Source organism: Pan paniscus, chromosome 19 (assembly GCF_029289425.2).
Source record: "Pan paniscus chromosome 19, NHGRI_mPanPan1-v2.0_pri, whole genome shotgun sequence".
Classification (NCBI taxonomy): Eukaryota; Metazoa; Chordata; class Mammalia; order Primates; family Hominidae; genus Pan; species Pan paniscus.
Window position 1 is genome coordinate 54,767,293 of NC_073268.2, and position 17,326 is coordinate 54,784,618.

Genomic DNA, 17,326 nt, shown 5'->3' on the forward strand with positions numbered 1-17,326 from the left:
AATCTCCACTCTGCTATCTATACCAAGTCTGCAGTACACAGAAGTTTCACAGGACTCTTCAGTCACTAAGCCCATGAGGCTTAAAACAGTTACATTTAATAAAACTAAAGTCCTCCTACATATACGAACACTTGCCAACAAAGTAACACCGTGTAGAAATCTAAAGATGAATTACGCAGTCACCAGTGCTTTTCATGCATCACCTGTAATCCTCACAACAACCCTGCAAGGCAGGCACTGCTGTATCTATGTATCTATCTAGTTATGCATCTATTTATCTATATATCTATCTATGTATCTATGTATGTATCTACCTACCTACCTACCTATCTACCTACCTACCTACCTACCTACATACCTACCTAACTACGTAGAATGGAGTCTTGCTTTGTCGCCCAGGCTGGAGTGCAGTGGCACAATCTCAGCTCACTGCAACCTCCACCTCCTGGGTTCAAGCGATTCTCCTGTCTCAGCCTCCCGAGCAGTGGAGCTTACAGGTATGCGCCATGATGCCCAGCTAATTTTTGTATTTTTAATAAAGACGGGGTTTCGCTATGTTGGCCGGGCTGGTCTTGCACTCCTGAGCTCAGGTGATCCGCCCACCTTGGCCTCCCAAAGTGCTGGGATTACAGGCGTGAGACACTGTGCCTGGCCCTACTCCTATTTTATGAAAAAGAAGCTGAGGCCACACAAAGGCTGTGATTTGCACAAGGCTGGAAAGCCACGATTCAAACTAAGGCAGAATTCCAAACTCCAAGCTCTTTGTACTATGCCTGTGATAGACAACTAAAATGAAGTCAAAAAATACACTACTTTGTAAGTCAACTTACATTTATGTACATTTTCAATATCTGCAGGGTCCTGTAGAATCTTACTTAGGCCTTCCAAAAGAAGGGCTGCCTTATGATAGCGATAAACAATATCTTCGGTCTGCTGAAACATCTCATCCAGGGCTGCAGACTGAACCTGGAACCAGTCAACAAAAACACAATTCTCTCAATTTTTCCAAGAAAATACAAATCCATTTGGGCAATGAACCTTTAAATGGAATCCACCTAAAATTAACACATTTTGGTAAAGTGATACAGTCTGCAAAACTACATAAAACTCAAAGATTCTTTGGGATGAGCAATATATAAGAGCAACTTCATAAAAAGTCGCTCTGCTTTCAAACACAGCCTTCTGGTATTCAGAGGTATGAAACTGGCTCTTTTATGACTTCATTATAAATTGATTTTAAACACACACTTCTATACAAGGGTAACCTGAAATTTCATTAAAGTAGATTTTGTTTCAATAATATAATTAAATGATGCTAATAGTCACTTGCTGGCTTTACTGGCTTCTTTTTCTAGCCAAATAATTTTTGGGTGTAGTCATTCATTCATTCAAAGATACTTATTGAGCACCTACAAAGTGCCAGGCACTGCGCCTACAATGAAGGAGAGCTTGCAGTCTGGAGGGAGATACAGTCCTGCAAAAAATGCAATTCTAATGCCAAGGCACACACGGTATTACAGGAGGAAGCACTGGATGATACGGAATACATAGGGGATGCCTCTAACCTATATTACGGAAGGAGAAGATGATTAGGGGAAGCTTCCAGGAGGTGCTGTTTGTGCTGAATCATAAAGCAACAACAGCAGAAGTGAATCAGGTGAGGAAAAATGTGGGAAGGGGCTCTCCAGAAAGAGGGGATGGTAGCATTATTCACAGGGGTTTCCCCATCGACATTCTGATTTTCTCTTTGATCATTAAGCACCATAACTCTCAGTAATCCAGTATCCGAATTTACTTGTTAATATGCTATATCTTGTTTTTGTTTTTAATTTTTAAAATGTATTTATGCATTCTTATATAGATGGGGTCTCGCTCTGTTGCCTAGACAAATCTTGAACTCCTGAGCTCAAGCAATCCTCTCGCCTCAGCCTCCTGAGTAGCTGCGACTACAGGTGCATGCCACTGCACCTAGCTATTCTCTCTCCTTCAAAAAAATAATTTCAAGCAGCTAACAATAAAGCAAATAAAATGGATACAGAAGATCAGAGCCAGGACAAGGAAAAAGAAAAAAATAACTAAGTGTTAATGCCTCTAAGCTCACTAAGCAGCCAGGACGAAAGGAGGAATTTATAAGTTATAGGGCTCTTTATTCTGAGAAGGAAAAACAGCATTATAATTCCATAGGGAGGACATTTTTCTGGTGCAAAATTCTAAAAATAATTTATCATATGAAGTCTCAACTCAGCATACAGTGATGCAGTGCATATTATTCATCTCAATAGTTTACAGCAATATGATATATACTATTTTTGTCAAGAATTTATATTCCAAAGTTATTTTCCTATGGTTATTTTAATAAATTTCAAAATAAGGCCACGGATGTAATATAACAGCACAGTTCACAGTAGACAAATAGAAAATGGAAAGGGGGATCTATTATGTTAATGTGTTAGAAATACAATTGGCATGCCGGGCACAGTGGCTCACACCTATAATCCCAGCACTTTGGGAGGCCGAGGTGGGTGGATCACCTGAGGTCAAGAGTTCAAGACCAAGCCTGGCCAACATGGTAAAATCCTGTCTCTACTAAAAACACAAAAATTAGCTGGGTGTGGTGGCAGGTGCCTGTAATCCCAGCTACATGGGAGGCTAACGCAGCAGAATCGCTTGAACCTGGGAAGCAGAGGTTGCAGTGAGCCAAGATCATGCTGCTGCACGTCAGCCTGGACGACAGAACAAAACTCCATCTCAAAAAAAAAAAAAAAAAAAGAAAAACATATGATTGGCTAACTAATGAATTTTCCCCCACTTAACTACTTTTTCAACAGCCTCTATTTTTATTTATACTTTAGAGTAATTTTTCCCCGAGAGGCAGAAAAAAAATTATTTCCAATATTAAAACCAGAAAATAGGAAAAGGAGGTTTTACTTTGTGTCTATACTACAATATCAGTAAGTGGGACCTGAACACATAAATTTGTGTGGATTGATTAATAAAGCAGTGTTTTTCCTAAGAGTTTTATCAAGCCTAACTTTCTTAAACAACAGAAAATGCAGAAACAGATCCTGCTAATGCTTTTAGATGCACACTATAAAAAGATTAGATCGGCTGGGCACGGTGGCTCACACCTGTAATCCCAGCACTTTGGGAGGCTGAGGAGGGTGGAACACCTGAGGCCAGGAGTTGGAAACCACCCTGGCCAACATGGCAAAACCCCATCTCTACTAAAAATACAAAAATTAGCTGGGCATGGTGGCAGGTGCCTGTAATCCCAGCTACTCAGGAAGCTGAGGCAGGAGAATCACTTGAATCTGGGAAGCAGAGGTTGCAGTGAGCTGAGATCGTGCCACTGTACTCCAGCCTGGGCGACAGAGTAACTCCGTCTCAAGAAAAAAAAAAAAAAAAAAGATTAGATCATGCCTAATGCCAGCAATGTTTAATAAGAGCTGTAATAAACTTTTAGCAAATGTGGTAAACGGATTTGTAATTACTTAAAATACATCCAGTAAATGACATTAACAGTTGCTTAAATCCAATTACTTCTTTAGTAGAAGGCAATCCACAATACTTGGGACTTGAGACATTATCTTTTAAAAGGATAGCTGTCATATAGATATTCAATTAAAAAGACACTTAAAAATAAGTAGTACTATACAATATTAAACCTTAGAAAGGGTTACCATTTCTACAGCACAATTATAGATGAGTTTCTCTGCAGTCACACTGTTGATTTCATCAATAAACCTCTGTTTGTCAGAGAAGAATCGATTCAGCTTTTCTGTAAGTTTCTTGCACATGGTGATGCAGAATTTATATCGTTCGTTCAGATTCTTGACAACTGAAAAAAAATTGAGATGGGAACTAATTTTAATTTTCCTCCAGAAATAAAGACACAGTTATATGTATCTTTCCTGCTGATATATAGGGAAGGTGTCACTATGTGATCATTCAAAAAAAGGACCAGAAATAGGATTTTTTCATGTTCTCTCTTTCAATATGAAAAGATTGAGAATAATGCACTTCAGACTTCTATCAATTGAACTGCAAAAAGCTAAGAACCCAGCATCTTTTCCCTTTAAGAATATTGAAAAATAAAAACAACAGTGAGTACTCATCAGACGCTCTCACAGTGTGATGGGAAAGAGCAACTTAAGGACCGACCCCTGGAGTCACACGCTGCCTTCTCCCATACCTTGTTTCACAGCTGTGGATGGGCTCAGTTTCCCGGACTTGATCTGGGCTTTGGCAAGATGCAGAGAAGCCGCAAGCAGCTGTGCTGCTTTCATGTACAACACCAGCTGCTCCACCCGCCTGCACCCAAAAGACAGTAGCAGAGGGTTATCTTGTGAACTAATGTAAGATGTGGCACTCTACACAACAGGTCACCATTAAAATTGCCTTTCTATAAAGGAATAGCATCCTCTTTGATTTCTTTTCTTCTTTCTTTTCTTTTTTTTTTGACAGAGTCTTGCTCTGTCCCCCAGGCCGAAGTATAGTGGCTTGATCTTGGCTTACTGCAGCCTCTACTTCCTGGGCTCAAGGGATCCTCCCACCTCAGCCTCCCGAATATTAATAGTTGGGACCACAGGGACGCACCACCATGCCCGGCTAATTTTTGTATTTTTTGTAGAGACAGGGATTCATCATATTGCCCAGGCTGGTCTCGAACCCATGGGCTCAAGCAATCCTTCTGCCCCATCCTCCCAAAGTGCTGGAATTACATATAGGCATAAGCTACTGCGACCAGCCCTCCTTAATTTCTTAATGCACAAGTAAACTCTCGAGGGACAAGGCATAGTTAAAGATGTGTGTACTGTGAAAATAACGGATACACTCAGATAAAAATCAATACAATCTATTTACACAAAAGATCTTCAACAGTATAATTTACAAGGAAAGGCAACACTGAGGCTGCATAATCTCCAGGTCTTGGCTCATATAGTGAAATGTAGTACAAAGAAATAATTGAGACTCCTAGCTTTTAATAATGAGATATGATCTTCAGTGGATGACAATACCTACAACTTAGACACAAGTTTAGACAAAGCATGAAAAGTCTGGAAATGAATGACAAGGGGGCACCCACCCCCAGTCTTTGCTCAGCTGACTGATCTGGTCCACCACCACACTCTCCTGGATCTGGTACAAGGACACAGCAGATGTGCACAGCTCAGGGTTTCCTCCCCTCATGGCTGTCAGGTCCAGCACACACTCAGTGAACATCAGCATCACATTCAGATGGCGTAAGGTGTCTGTGTGTTCCCGCTGCAGCAAAGTCAATTTGTCTTAGAAAATTTCAGATTAAAAATACGTACATACTCATTTCTGTACATAAACCATGGCCACTGATCATGTTTTCTATACTTATGAGTATCAGAATGACAAAAGGAGATTGAAATTTTTAAATTTCAGAAAGCTGGTAAGAAAATGAACACAAATGAAACCAAATATAGGTATATGCATGTGTTTGTGTATGTGTATCAGAGTACCCACATAAGTAAACTCAGGATGGGTCGCTGTGCTTTTACCAGAAAAAGAAAAGAAAGCTGAACGATTAAATCAATATACATGAGACAAAAACGTGACAAGGTAGACACCAAGATTATAAGGATACTATAGGTGCTAAATCACACTTCTTGATACTGTATTGAATTCTGCTGACTTCTTATAATTTCAGAGTTGCTTTATTTAATTTCTGGTCGTTTTTCAGTTAACAGTGATTACTAATACCAAAGCTCTAACTTTCTGTGATCTTTTCAGTTAGTTAAAGAGGGGAGTGTGGGTAGACATAACAGCATTCAGAGGGCTGTCATTTAAAAATGGGCATTCTAGGCCAGGCATGGTGGCTCATGCCTGTAATCCAAGCACTTTGGGAGGTCGAGGCGGGTGGATCACCTGAGGTCAGGAGTTTGAGACCAGCCTGGCCAACATGGCGAAATCCCGTCTCTACTAAAAGTACAAAAATTAGCTGGGCATGGTGGCATGTGCCTGTAGTCCCAGCTCCTCAGGAAGCTGAGGCAGGAGAGTGGCTTGAACCCAGGAGGTGGAGGTTAGAGTGAGCTGAGATCGCACAACTGCATTCCAACCTGGGTGACAGAGCGAGACTCTGTCTCAAATAAATAAACAAACAAACAAATAAATAAATAAATGGGTATTCTAGATTGTTGTTTTGAGATTTGTTTTTAGTTATAAATGCATTCTGAAATCTCAAATAAGCCTAAAAGTTTCCCACTCTTTTATGCTTAAATAAAGATGAGAATCATTTTCCTAGTGACAGGAGAATAAGCCAATTGACTTCTAAAAGTCTCTCTGCTCTGTGACAGCATATTGCACTGTATGTTTCAATACACTGGAACATGCAATAGAATGTACTAGAATGCTCATGCCTGTAATCCTAGCACTTTGGGAGGCAGAGGTGGGCAGATCACAAGGTCAGGAGTTCGAGACCAGCCTGGCCAACATGGTGAAACCCCGTCTCTACTAAAAATACAAAAATTAGCCGGGCATGGTGGCGTGTGCCTGTAATCCCAGCTACTCGGGGGTGCTGAGGCAGGAGAACTGCTTGAACCCAGGAGGCGGAGGTTGGAGTGAGCCGAGATTGCGCCACTGCACTCCAGCCTGGGTGACAGAGCAAGACTCTGTCTCAAAAAAAAAAAGAAAGAAAAACACAGAATCTATGTGTTTCTTCCTATAAACCAAAGCTTATTATGGATGAGTGTCACTGTCAACGTTAATTTAAAAAGACATCAGCAATACTTTTCAAACAGAAAAGGCACGTTAAAGAGAACATAACTTCCTAACTATTTAATGTATTTTGTTCTTGTCATCACTAGAATGTTCTCATATCAAATCAACATTACATTCACACCACCATAGTCTCTTTTCTACCTCCATCAGTGTCTCCTCCGGCAGTTCAGGGGCTTCAAAGGTGATGAGCCCCTCTAGGCTGGGGGGTGAAGCACCGTAAGGCACGTATCTCAGGCTGGGAGCTGCCTCTGCTCCTGGAGGGGAAGAGCCGAAGCCTGGGCCAGGCGGGGACCCCACGCACACGCGGCCACTCATGGCACAAAGAGAGCCCCCGGAGTTGCTGGGCCCCACTACAAGGAAACAGAGGATACATGGCAGTGTCCAAAGTTAGGGCTTTCACACCCACTCCTACTCTTATTTACTGAACAAACCTGCTGAGGTGATAAAGGAAAGTTTCGTTAAAAGAAACTCACTGACCCCCTATGTACTATTTGAGGATATTAATAGTTTTTACTTACCCATGTTCATTGTTATTCCTTGTCTATATATTTTATATTAGACATCATCAGAGCTAGTTTTTTTATACTCTGTTTTAAACAAATTTAGATCATATTCATTTCTCCTTGCTGCTCCACAGGGCCTCATAATTATAAAACTCAATGGATGCACTGATTCATTAAATTTATATATATTATATAATGTTTATCTGGAGTCATTTATACTATTTCTGATTTTATTCATATTACAAATAGCACTGTAATGAAATGCAGACAGTTGTTACTTCTTTTGAATAACTTCTTTGTGATAAATACTCTGAAGTGGTATAAGAAGGAATGGAATTAGCATAGATCAATAAATATTTTTACAGTTCTTCCTAAGAACTGTTATAGTACTCTCTAATGCAGCCCTGAGTAAGCACATAGATCCTACTAAACCTCAATAACACTGGACATGATACTTTTTTTTTTTTTTTTTTTTTGAGTCAGGGTCTTGCTGTTGCCCAGGCTGAATTGCAGTGGCGTGATCACAGCTCACTGCAGCCTTGATTTTCTGGGCTCAGGTAATTCTTTCACCTCAGCCTCACAAGTAGCTGGGACTATAGGCGTATGCCACCATGTCTGGCTAATTTCTGGTTTTTTTTTTTTGTAGAGATGGGGTTTCACCATGTTGCCCAGGCTGGTCTCAAACTCCTGACCTCAAGTGATCCTCCTGCCTCGGCCTCCCAAAGTGCTGGCATTACAGGCATGAACCATCATGCCCAGTCTTGGGCATTGTACTTTTTAAGATATAGGTATAGTTAACAGATATAAAATGTTACTTTCTTAAAATGGTATTTTCTTATTATTCAAGGTTTTTAATCGTCTTAAAAACATAATTTTAGATCTATTTTCTCTTATCTATTTCTATCCTTTGCTTATTAACCTGGTCTCTTGATCAGCAACTTATTTAGAATAAGATAACTTGACCCATGATACAACAGATAAGACAACAAATTATTGATTTCAAGTCCAATCTAAATACTTTCTTAATTTTTGGTATTAACCTATTTACAGATTATAAATGATAAATCTATTAGCCTTCTAACTGTATACAGGATTAAGTGCAAAGACTGAGACCAAAAGTACAAAAAATTAAAAAAAATAAATAAAACAAGTTTCTTTCTTTTTTTTCTGAAACAGAGTTTCGCTCGTTACCCAGGCTGGAGTGCAATGGTGCAATCTCGGCTCACTGCAACCTCCACTTCCCAGGTTCAAGTGATTCTCCTGCCTCAGCCTCCTGAGTAGCTGGGATTACAGGTACCTGCCACCACACCTGGCTAAATTTTTGTATTTTTAGTAGAGACAGGGTTTCACCATGTTGGCCAGGCTGGTCTCGAGTTCCTGGCCTCAAGTGATCTGCCTGCCTCAGCCTCCCAAAGTAAGTGCTGGGATTACAGGCATGAGCCACCTCACCTAGCCAAAACAAGTTTCTTTAAAAAAAAAAAAACCAAAAAAAAAAACCCTATAATTTTCAAATAATTTATTGGATCTACTAAAGTAACCCTTTAATATATAAGCTGAGAAGAACCATATATGATTTGCTTCTTCACGAAGAAGTCATATTTATACTATATGTCATTTTGTAAAACATTATATACAACATATATTTATATTTTAATATATAATATAGCACTTCACAAAGTTTTTTCCCCCACAAATGATGCCTCATTTACTTCTTATAACCCATTAAGATAAAGAAAATAGTAATCTCCATTTCACTGGTAAAGAAACTGAAGCCCAGAGAATTAAGTGACTTGTCCAAGTTACAACACTGAGTCATTTGTCAAAACACTACATTCCAAATACTAGCCAAAAACTGTAATATAACAAATGCTCCTTACCTGAGGTTGTTCTTGTTCGAAGGAACATGTGGGTACAAGTGGGGGCCGCCGCACTGTGTGGAGGAGACCCTACAGTGAAGAGGACAGCCTTGGAACTTGCTGCTGTACCTGCAGGAGGTGCCAGAACACCACCACAGGCTCCTGCCGGAGCTACAACAAAAAGTTTATAGAAGGTCATATTACCCTGATAGTGTTTATATCCGGGAGATGGGATTGCAGGGGGATACTGACTTTTATATCAGGAGTCTAGTGGTTTTTTTTTTTTTTCCTCTTCTTACAAAAAGTACTTATTGCTCTTAAAATTAGAAAATGTAATACAATATTTTCATTAAAATAACTTACAGTAATCTCAAGTGTGAATCTTATTCACACCAAAATCTAGCATTCAGAGTTATGTTTGTATACTTCTAAAATACATGAACTGTAAGTTATACATGTTGGAGACAGTACTAAAAAAATGAACGCCAAGAACTGGGAATAAAAACAGGTTAAACTAGGGTGGGTGTGGTGGCTCATGCCTGTAATCCCAGCACTTTGGGAGGCCAAGGCGGGTGGATCACCTGAGGTCAGGAGTTCGAGACCAGCCTGGCCAACGTGGTGAAACCCTGTTTCTACTAAAAATACAAAACTTCGCCGAGCATGGTGATGCATGCCTGTAATCCCAGCTACTCAAGAGCCTGAGTCAGGAGAATCTCTTGAACCCAGGAGGCAGAGGTTGCAGTGAGCTGAGATCATGCCATTGCACTCCAGCCTGGGTGACAGAGTGAGGCTCCATCTCAAAAAAAAAAAAAAGAAAAGAAATCAAAATAAAGACATTCCCAAATAAACAGAAGCTGAGAGAATTTACTGCCAGCAGACCTGTCTTACAAGAAATACAAAGCATAGCTCTTCAGACCAAAAGTAACTAACTCCAAATAGTAATCCCAATCTGTAAAGATAATTATAAAACACAAACTGTATATTTCTTCTGTTAACTGATTTTAAAAAGCAACTGTATAAAACATGTATACAGTTGCATTGTCAGGTCTATAGCATATAGAAATGTAATGTTCATTTATTTACTTTTTTTTTTTTTTGGAGACGGACTCTCACTCTGTCGCCAGGCTGGAATGCATTGGCACGATCTCAGCTCACTGCAACCTCTGCCTCCTGATTCTCCTGCCTCAGCCTCTCGAGTAGCTGGGATTACAGGTGCGTGCCACCACGCCCAGCTAATTTTTGTATTTTTAGTAGAGACAGGGTTTCACCATGTTGGCCAGGATGGTCTCGATCTCTTGACCTTGTGATCCGCCCGCCTTGGCCTCTCAAACTGCTGGGATTACAGGCGTGAGCCACTGCGCCCAGCCTTAGTTTTTATTTTTTTAGAGACAGGGTCTCCACCTGTCACCCAGGCTGAAGGGCACTGGTGTGACCATAGCTCACTGCAGCCTGGAACTCCTGAGCTCAAGTGATCCTCGTGCCTCGGCCTTCCATAGTGTTGGGATTACAGGCGTGAGCCACTGCACCCAGCCAGAAATATATTTGATAATAAGAACATAAAGGAGTCAGATGGGAGTAAAACTGTATTAGAGTAAGGAAGTGACACCAGATGGTAACTCAAATCCACAAAAACACACCAAGATAACCAGAAATGATAAATAAGAAAGTTAATATAACAAACTATAAATACATACTTGCTTTCTTATCTCAGCTTCTTTTCAAAGACATAAAATTACAAACCAGAGTAAGATGGCAAAATAGAAGGCTCCACCAATTGTACAACCCACCTCCCAAAAATTTGCACACAATAAAGCACCTTCATAAGAACCAAAAATCAGGTGAGTAATCACAGTACCTGGTTTTAACTTCATATCACTGAAAGAGGCACTGAAGAGGGCAGGAAAGGCAGTCTTGAATCACCAGCACCACCCTCCGCCCCTCCCCTGGCAGCAGCTGTGTGTGGCAAGGAAATAATCTGTGTACTTGGGGGAGGGAGAGTGCAGCAATTTGGGGATTGCACATTGAACTCAGTGCTGCCCTGTCACAGTGCAAAGGAAAACCATGCTGAACTCAGCTGGTGTCCGCCCACGGAAGGAGCATTTGGACCAGCTGTAGCTAGAGGGAAAGTGCCTGTCTGAGTGGCCAGAATGTGAGTTTCTGCAAGCCTCACCACCACAAGCTAAAGTGCTCTGGGTCCAAGTGAACTTGAAAGGCAGTCTAGGACACAAGGACTGCAATTCCTAGCCAAATCCTGGTGCCGTGCTGGGCTTAAAGCCAGTGGATTGGGGCATGACTTAGAGAGACATCAGACAGGGCTTCTAAGGGAGTGTTTGTGCCACTCCTCCTCCCAAACCCAGGCAGCGCAGCTCACAGCAACAAAAGTGACTCCTTCCTTCTGCTTGAGGACAAGAGAGAAAGGTAAAAAGGGCTTTCTCTTATGTCTTGGATACTAGGCTCAGCCACAGTAGGACGAGCCCCGGGCAGAGTCGTGAGACCCCCATCCCAGGCCCTAGTTCCTGTTGACATTTCTAAACACACCCTGAGCCAGAAGTGAACTCACTGGCCTTGAAAAAAAAGACCCAGTCCTGGCAAGATTCATCACCTGCTGACTGAAGAGTCCTCGGGCCCTGAATAACCAGTAACACTACCCAGGGAGCATGCTTGGGCCTTGGGTGAGACTCTGAGACATGCTGGCTTCAGGTAGCAGCTTGATTACAGTGGGATAGAGCACCAAGCAGGCTCTTGGGGTTCCCAAGTCTAGGCCTAGGCTCTTGGACATTTCTGGACCTGCCCTGAAGGGTGGGTCTTAGGTCTAGCAGCACTCAGCACATGCTGACTGAAGAGCCCTTGGGCCTTAAGTTAACATCAGTGTAGCCTGGCAGAACTCCTTGTGGGCCAGTGGTGGTTACAGCCACAGGGATACGTTCCTCTGCCTGTGGAAGGGGCAGGAAAGACTGGGAAGGACTTTGTCTTGCGGTTTGAGTGGCAGCTTAGCTGCAGTAGGATACAATACCAGGTAGATTTCTAAGGTTTTTTATTCCAACCCCTGACTCCTAGATAGCATCTCTGGACATGCCTGGTGCCTGGGGTACTTGTTGCCCTGAAAGGAAGGACACAAACCTGGCTGGTTTCACCACCTGCTGATTGTAAGTCCTGGGGCTTGAGCGAACATAGGTAGTAGCCAAGCAATGATTAAAGAGGGCCTTGGGCAAGACCCAGGGCTGTGCTGGCTTCAGGTCTAACCCAGACAGTTCCAGTGGTGGTGGCCACAGGGGTGTTTGCATCACCCCACCCCCACCTCCAAGTAGCTCAGCATAGAAAGAGAGACACGCCATTAGTTGTTCACCTTTTGATAAAAAGTTAGGGAAGAGAACAAAAGTCTCTAGCTGGTAATCCATAAAATTCTTCTGGATCTTATCCGAGTCAATGAGTCTGCAAGAACTACAGCATTATTGGGCTTGGAGCCCAAGTCCTGTCAAATACCTGGAAAGTCTCCCCAAGAAGGACAGGTACAGATTGCAAAGCCCAGATTGTGAAGACAACAATAAATACCTAACATGTCAATGCCCAGACACGGACAAAAATCTACATCAAGACCAGCCAGGAAAACATGAACTTACCAAGTGAACTAAATAAGGCACCAGGGACCAATCATGGAGAAACAGATACATAACCTTTCAGACAGAGAATTCAAAATAGCTGTTTTGAGGAAACTCAAGGAAATTCAAGATAATATAGAGAAGAAATTCAGAATTCTATCAGATAAATCTAACACAGACTGAAATAATTAAAAGAATCAAGTAAAAATTCCAGGGGTGAAAAATGCAATTGACACACTGAAGAATGCAATGGAGTCTCTTAATAGCAGAATTGATCAAGCAGAAGAAAGAATTAGTGAGCTTTGAAAATAGGCTATTTGAAAATACAGAGGAAACAGAAGAAAAAAATGAAAAAGAATGAAGCAAGCCTACAAATCTAAAAAATAGCTGCAAAAAAAAAAAAAAAAAAACAAAAAAAAAAAACTAAGGGTTATTGGCCTTAAGTAGAAAAGACTAAACAACAACCCGATCAAAAATAATAACTACAACTTTTCAAGACATAGACAGTACAGTAACATATAAAGAGAAACAACAAAAAGTTAAGAAGCAAGGAGATAGAGTATTTTTAGTTTTCTTATTGCTTGTTTATGCAATCAGTGTTGTCATCACTTTAAAATAATGGATAGGGCCGGGAGTGGTGGCTCAAGCCTGTAATCCTAGTAATTTGAGAGGCCAAGACAGGTGAATCACCTGAGGACAGGAGTTCGAGACTATCCTGGCCAACATGGTGAAATTCTGTCTCTACTAAAAATACAAAAATTTGCCAGGTGTGGTGGCAGGTGCCTGTAATCCCAGCTACTTGGGAGGCTGAGGTAGGATAATCGCTTGAACCCAGGAAGCAGAGGTTGCAGTGAGCCAAGATCGTGCCCTTGCACTCCAGCCTGGGTGACAAGAGCGAAACTCCATCTCAAAAATAAAAAAATTAAATTAAATTGAATTAATGGATAGTATTTATAAGCCTCATGGTAACCTCAAATAAAAAAACATACACTGGATACACAAAAAATAGAAAGCAAGAAAATCAGTGATACCACCAGAGAAAATCACCTTCACTAAAAGCAAGAAAGAGGAAGGGAAGGAAGGAAGGAAAAAGAAGATCAGAAAACAAATAACAAAATGGCAGGATTAAGTCCTTACTTACCAATACAAACATTGAATATAAATGAACTAAACTCTTCAGCCATGAGTTAAAAGACACTGAGTGGCTGAATGGATTAAAAAAATAAGCCCCACCTATCTGGTGCCTATAAGAAACACACTTCACCGATAGAGACACACGTAGACTGATAATAAAGGGATGGAAAAAGATACTCCACGCAATGGAAACTAAAAAAGAGCAGGAGTAGCTATACTTACATCAGACAAGATAGATTTCAAGACAAAAACCATAAAAAGAGACAAAGGTCATTATATAATGGCGAAGGGGTCAATTCGGCAAGAGGATATGACAACTGTAGATCTATACGCACCCTACACGAGCATACAGATATATAAAGCAAATATTGTTAGAGCTAAAGACAGAGATGGACCCCAATACAATAGCTGGAAACTTCAATGCTCCACTTTCACCCTTGGATAGATCATCCAGACAGAAAATCAACACAGAAACATCAGACTTAATCTGCACTATAGGACCTAACTGATATTTACAGAACATTTCACCCAATGGCTGCAGAATATACATTTCTCTCAGCATATGGATCATTCTCATATGTTATGTCACAAAACAAGTCATAAAACATTAAACAACAACAACAACCAGGAGTAGCGGCTCACACCCGTAGCTGCAGCACTTTGGGAGGCTGAGGCGGGCAGATCACTTGAGGCCAGGAGTTCGAGACCAGCCTAGCCAACATGGCAAAACCCTGTCTCTACTAAAATTACAAAAATTAGGTGGGTGCAGTGGCTCATGCCTATAATCCCAGGACTCTGGGAGGCCGAGGCAGGCAAATCACATGAGGCCAGGAGTTCCAGACCAGCCTGGCCAACATGGTGAAACCCCGTCTCTATTAAAAATACAAAAATTAGCTGGGTATGGTGGCACACACCTGTGGTTCCAGCTACTCAAGAGGCTGAGGCAGGAGAATCACTTGAACCCAGGAGGAGGAGGTTGCAGTGAGCCAAGATTGCACTAATGTACTCCAGCCTGGGCAACAGAGCGAAACTCTGTCTAAAAAGAAAAAAAAAATTATAAAAATTAGCCAGGCATGGTGGTACACACCTGTAATCCCAGCAACGAGGGAGGCTGAGGCACAAGAATTGCTTGAACCTGGGAGGTGGAGATTGCAGTGCACCAAGATCGTGCCACTGCACTCCGCAACACCCTGTTTACAAAAAAAAAAGAAAAAGAAATAATATCAAGCATCTTCTCTGACTACCATGAAATAAAACTACAAATTAATAAGAGGTATTTTGGAAACTATATAAATACATGGAAATTAAACAATATGCTCCTGAATGACCAGTGGGTCAATGGAGAAAGGAAATTGAAAAATTTCTTGAAACAAATAATAATGGAAGCACAACATACTAAACCTATGGGATTACAGTGAAAGCAGTACTAAGAGGGAAATTTATAGCTAAAAGTGCCTACACATCAAAAAAGAAGAAATCTTCAAATAATCTAACAATGCATCTTAAAGAACTACAAAAGCAAGAGCAAACCAAACCTAAAATTACTAGAAGAAAAGAAATAATAAAAAATCAGGGAACAAATAAATGAAATTGAAACTAAGAAAACAATACAAAAGATCAAGGAAATGAAAGCTAGTTTATTGAAAAGATAAATAAAATTGACAAACCTTAGACCAGACTAAGAAAAGAGGAAACAAGACCCAAAAGCCCTCATGAATGGATTAATGCCATTATAAAAGGGCTTGAGGTCAAAGGACAAGCCCTCTTCTGCCCTTCTGCCTTCCATTATGTGATAATGCAGCAAGACTGTCACCAGATCAAGTGCCTTGATCTTGGACTTTCAGCCTCCAGAAGGGTAAGAAAGTAAATTTCTGTTCATCATAAATTATGCAGTCTCAGATGTTCTGTTATAGCAGCACAAAATGGACTAAGACAGATTTCAATATTCACTAAAGTGATCTAATAATGCAATCTCCACCAAAAACCCGGCCAGTCTCTCAGAGCTTGCAGTGAGCCAAGATGACACCACTGCACTCTAGCCTGGGTGACAGAGCGAGACTCCGTCTCAAAAAAACACAAAAAAACAAACAAAAAAAAACCCAGCCAGTCTCTCTACAGAAACTGACAAGATGATGCAAAAATTCATATGGAAACTCAAGGCACCCCTAATAACCAAAACAATCTTGAAAAAGAACAAAAAAGAAAAACTCGTATTTCCTGATTTCAAAACTTAAGACAAAGCTACAGTAATCAAGGCAGTATGGTACCAGCATAAATTGACATATAGATCAGTGAAATAGTTAAGAGTCCAGAAATAAACATATTTATAGTTGTATTAGTTCATTTTCATACTGCTATAAATAACTGCCTGAGACTGGGAACTTTATAAAGGAAAGAGGTTTAATTGACTCACAGTTAAGAATGGCTGGGGAGGCCTCAGGAAACTTACAATTACAGTGGAAGGCAAAGGGGAAGCAAGGCACTTTCTTGACAAGGCAGCAGGAAGGAGAAATGCCAAGCAAAGGGGGGAAGAGCCCCTTATAAAACCATCATATCTCGTGAGAACTCACTATCATGAGAACATCATGGGGGAAACTGCCCCCATGATTCAATTACCTCCACCTGGTCTCTCCCCTGACACATGGAAATTATGGGAATTACAATTCAAGATGAGATTTGGGTGGGGACACAAAACCTAACCCTATCAATGGTCAACCGAGTTTTGACAAGGCTAGCAAAACAACACAACAGGGAAAGAATAGTCTTCAATGCTGCTGCGACCACTGAATAGCCCATCCAAAAGAATAAAGCTGGATCCCTTCACATCATCCATATGAATTAAGTCAAACTGGACCACAGACATAAGCGTAAGAGCTACATCTTACACTTTTAAAATTAGAATTATAAAACTCTTGGAAGAAAATACAGAGTTAGGCAAGGTCCAGATGCAATTTAAGAAGGAGTGTATAGGGAAACCCAAAGACAACCGGAGAGACAAAAACAAGGATACCAGAGAAAATTTTAGCCTCTGATACCTACAGCTACAGCAAACACTAAATAAAGCTTAACTCCTGGCCAGATAAACAAAAAACCTCACACTAAAGGCCTATTTAACTCAGTTTTTAAACAAAGTACATCATACCCAGCCTTAATTAAAAGGCATGCTAAAAAGGCAAAAGTACAGTTTGAAAAGAGAGAGAAAATCAAACATCAGAACCAGACTCACATATGGCAGAGATACTGGAATTGTTTAATACCACACTGGGAATTTAAAGTAACGATAATTAATATACTAAGGGCTCTAATGGAAAAAGTGGACAACATGCAAGAACAGATAGGTAATACAGACAGAGAGATGGAAACTCAGAGTCAAAAAGAAATGCTAAAAATCAAAATCACAGTAACAGAAACAAACAATGCCTTTGATGGACTCATCAGAACACTGGACTTTGCCAAGGAAAGAATCAGTGAGATTGAAGATATGTCA

At 40.7% G+C, this 17,326-nt stretch overlaps 1 protein-coding gene across 4 annotated transcripts in view; it reads right to left on the bottom strand.

The window, feature by feature from the left end:
• ULK2 (unc-51 like autophagy activating kinase 2) overlaps positions 1-17,326 on the bottom strand; it is a 99,367-nt gene that overhangs the window by 5,947 nt on the left and 76,094 nt on the right. For 2 of the 4 annotated variants that reach the window (XM_055101213.2, XM_034942254.3), the window contains exons 21-26: positions 9,128-9,196; positions 6,889-7,097; positions 5,087-5,265; positions 4,193-4,311; positions 3,681-3,838; positions 831-966 (exon numbers count right to left, since the gene is read on the bottom strand). In XM_055101213.2, the coding sequence (XP_054957188.1) occupies positions 831-966; positions 3,681-3,838; positions 4,193-4,311; positions 5,087-5,265; positions 6,889-7,097; positions 9,128-9,196 (870 nt within the window). Of the gene's footprint in view, positions 1-830; positions 967-3,680; positions 3,839-4,192; positions 4,312-5,086; positions 5,266-6,888; positions 7,098-9,127; positions 9,278-17,326 lie in introns of all 4 variants that reach the window. The other 2 variants (XM_034942253.3, XM_034942252.3) reach the window with 1 other exon arrangement.